At 40.0% G+C, this 3,828-nt stretch overlaps 1 protein-coding gene across 1 annotated transcript in view; it reads right to left on the reverse strand.

Annotated features, from left to right (window-relative positions):
- Positions 1–3,563: 3,563 nt before the first annotated feature.
- POU3F4 (POU class 3 homeobox 4) overlaps positions 3,564–3,828 on the reverse strand; it is a gene marked incomplete at its 3' end in the record, with an annotated part of 2,511 nt that continues 2,246 nt past the window's right edge. The window contains exon 2 of the mRNA XM_010845235.1: positions 3,564–3,826. Coding sequence (XP_010843537.1) covers positions 3,564–3,826 — 263 coding nt within the window. The remainder of the gene's footprint in view (positions 3,827–3,828) is intronic.

Genomic DNA, 3,828 nt, shown 5'->3' on the forward strand with positions numbered 1-3,828 from the left:
TTCAGGTATATATTCTCTTCATTTATTGTTGGAAAGATATGCTGAAATTTAGTATGCATGCTGAAATTTAGTATGCATGCAGAAATTTGTTATGAATGCAGAAATCCACAAACAGATTATCAACCTATGTCTACATACAAATGCATACTTAATTCACATATTTGACTTTGTTTACCTATCTGCAACACCTAAACAATTATTCTTTTCACATCTACCCCCCACCCCCATACTCACTTTATTGTCTACTGCTCTAACCAGGTAATGGAAATGAAACATGTTTGCTTTCACACCATTAAATATAGTTAACTATTATTTTTCTTTTTTCACCCATGAATTCTTATTATGGGAGGGAAAGACACTGCTGTGAAGAATTGAAAGTAACTGAGACTAAAGCTGCTTCTCCTACAAAGGTCTTGGTTTGGAATTGGGTGGTGTCAACCTTAATACAAAGAATATCCCAGGCAGAGGCACCAACATCCCCTGAATTTTAATGAAAATGTCATGTTTAAGATATAACAAGGTTGATAAGGAGGTCATCAGAAAAGCCAACTAGGGCTTAGTTATATGTTAAGAGAAAGAAAGGCAGTAAAAGAACCAAGTCTCATAAATATGCATAAATATATGTAATCAATAATACATAGTAAAATACTGATAAAATACTGTGTCTATATGTGTATATTTATACAAGTATTTCCTGAAATATCTGCTTGTGGCTCCATTAAAATGTTCAGAATGTACTGCTAGTTGATTTCTGTGCACTTTAGTAAGCAAAGGTATAACTTTCTAATCAATTCAAAATTGTTCATAGGATGTTGAAAGAGAAATAAATTAGGTGGTAAGAATGGAAACAGAACCAACAGGTTTAAGACTATGGCTTTTGTGCTTGTAGTTACATCTCTATAAAACCGGTATCATTTATAAAGAGAGATAGGCCTATTAGTATGCATGTAACATACATAACCATATTTGTATGGTGCACTGTAAAACTTTAATTTATTAGGCAATCTGAAAAATTATAATAATTATCTATTAAAAGAAATAATTTTGCTCTGTCTAATGAAAAAACGCTTCAGAGTATAAACTGAAGAGGATTTTACTGTTGGAAAATTATAGTTAAATGTCTTTTCTATTACTTTAAAATGCATCTACATAAATGTTGTATAAGGCATATGTGTACATATAAAGCTTTAAAATAAAACTGCTTATAATTTAGTGCATTATTCTTCAGCCATCACTACAGGTAACTGTCCCTTATTTTATTTAAGGCCTTTTGATAAAACAATAGAGGTGAAATATTATATATGAGTGAGAAGAAGAGTAATTCACCAAACTTTTACTCCAAATATCTCCATGTAATCTATTTTTATTCCCCCCAAACTCACATAGGAATGGACAGAATTCAGCCTTTAATGGGCAATACTAAGTGTACAACAGTTTACCCAAGTTTCTGGGCCCAGGGAAAGCCTTAAGAAAGAGAGTACTTCCATTCCTCATCAGAGGAATGGGGGCTCACCTACCAGAAGGGCATCACCAGATAGGAATGAAGAAGAAGAGGAAGTGGGGTTGCTGCAGCTGGGTGAAATGAAAGCCTCAACGAAGGACTGGGTCCAGTTTCATGAAAGGGAGCTCCAGAGAAGGGTCTATCTACTGGACAAGAGGGGTCACACACTCCTTTTGTAGAATGTTATTAAGATTTCACCTCCTGAAATGAACCCCATGCCCCACTAGCTTTCCCCAATACTGGGTGTGTGTTTGCATGATCCTGGGTGTGATAACAGGCCTTGTTGTGTGAGTGTATGAAAGGCCAAAATTCAGTGAGAGAAAATCAAAATTAAAAAATTACTAATGATTTCTAACCTGAAGCAAAGCAGATGTGATGCTGATCTGGAACCTGCTTCTATTTAAATGCTTCATTTCATGTACCACACGATAAAAACCAGGAGAAAAAGACATTTTTTTTGAAAAATGTTTTATTTAAACCTTTTAAATCTTATACAACAATAAAATATTGTGTCAATATAAACCCCTTGACTGAAACCATTCACAACAAACATTACAGCAAATTGTTTTATTTTTGACACCCAACGCATCTTTGAAAGAATTTCCTTCTAATCACAATGCAGAATTTATTGAAAATAAATAATTGCTGGAAAATTCAATAGGCAATTTGAATAAAATAGTTGTAAAAGCAACTCTTAATGAAAATAGCATTTATTATACATCAGTTACTAAATGAATAAACTAAATGATTTTTCTTTAAATTAATAACTTCAGAAATGTTTTATACAAAACTGTACAATTATAAAGTTGGCAGAAATATTTGGGTTAACTCAGGTTTGAACCAGAGCGTTAAATGCAAAGAAAAAGAAAATCCAAACAAAGAAAACCCTAACAGTTGTAAAACGTGAACTCCTTGTGTTGGGGGGGGGGTTTAGAAATCCCAGAACTAAATCCCAACTACCAACAGAATGCAGAAGCTTAGCAGAAAAAGGTTAAAAAAAAAAGGTCTGGGATTCAAATTAAAACAGGCTCTTCGACCTGCAGCTGGGAGACACAGTGCACCAGGGCCCTGGCAGCCCATACTGCTGCTGTTACTGCTAAGACGCTTCAGTAGTGTCCGACTCTGTGCGACCCCATAGATGACAGCCCACTAGGCTCCTCTGTCCCTGGGATTCTCCAGGTAAGATACTGGAGTGAGTTGCCATTTCCTTCTCCAATGCAGGAAAGTGAAAAGTGAAAGTGAAGTCGCTCAGTCGTGTCGGACCCTTAGCGACCCCATGGACTGCAGCCTACCAGGGTCCTCCGTCCATGGGATTTTCCAGGCAAGAGTACTGGAGTGGGGTGTCATTGCCTTCTCCGCAGCCCATACTAGGGATCCTCAAAAGGGGGCCATAGGCTTTCAGGTCCTTATAGGTAGTGTGAAGCTTTGTCTACCGCAGCTTCCTCTGGAGGTCGGACTAGGCTGCGTCCCGGACTTATCGAGCCCCCAGCAAGGTCTGGCTAGCAGGGACTGGGTGCATGGGTGCACGTCTGGTCCAGAATGTGTGCTCCTTGGGAATGAGGTGTGCCTGTGGACCTGGCATGTAGACATGACAGCTAGCAATAAAGCCACAGAAACTGCATAATTTTTGGATCTCTACACAGACCAGTGAGATTTTTTGCAGTTTTTTTTGTTTGTTTGTTTGTTTGTTTTGTAAATAATACTACGATACACATAGCTGTCTACAAACACACACACGTTTGCACGCGCACGCACACACACACAGAGACACACACACACACAGACAAAAAGATGAAGAGGAAAAAAACCCAGCCTCCCAGGAGCTCGCTAGCTCACTCAGTCTTCGCCATGGGCTTACTACCAGCTGTGGTTGTTGGAGACACGGAGATGGCTCCCCATGGAGTCCACCCAGAGGCAATGGTATATACACGAGAGGAGATGGTACGTGGCTAGACCAGAATCCCTGTAAACTTTGCCTATCATTTCATTGATGTTCTGCACAAAGCAGAGAACGCCTGTCCACCACTCCCTCGCCACCCTTCCCTGAGGGTTTCTCACTTACGGAGAAGGCGGTGAACTGGAGGTGAAACGAATTGGAAAGCGTTGACCCAGTCCGTCGCCAGCGTGTCCCGGTCAGGTCGTCGTCTCCAGTTAAAGCAATCGCGTATAAAAGCAAAATTCTTTGCCTATAAGGGCTAAAGTAGGGTCGCGCTAGCAGCTGGCCTGGCAAGGCGCGGCGCGGGTGGGGAGCTCTGAGTAAGTGCAGGCATCCCCGGATTTCGGAGGTGAGGAGCACTTTCCGCTCCTCAAGCCGACCTCTTTCGCCT

Source organism: Bison bison, unplaced genomic scaffold (assembly GCF_000754665.1).
Source record: "Bison bison bison isolate TAMUID 2011002044 unplaced genomic scaffold, Bison_UMD1.0 scf7180017848415, whole genome shotgun sequence".
In the NCBI taxonomy this organism is placed as follows: domain Eukaryota; kingdom Metazoa; phylum Chordata; class Mammalia; order Artiodactyla; family Bovidae; genus Bison; species Bison bison.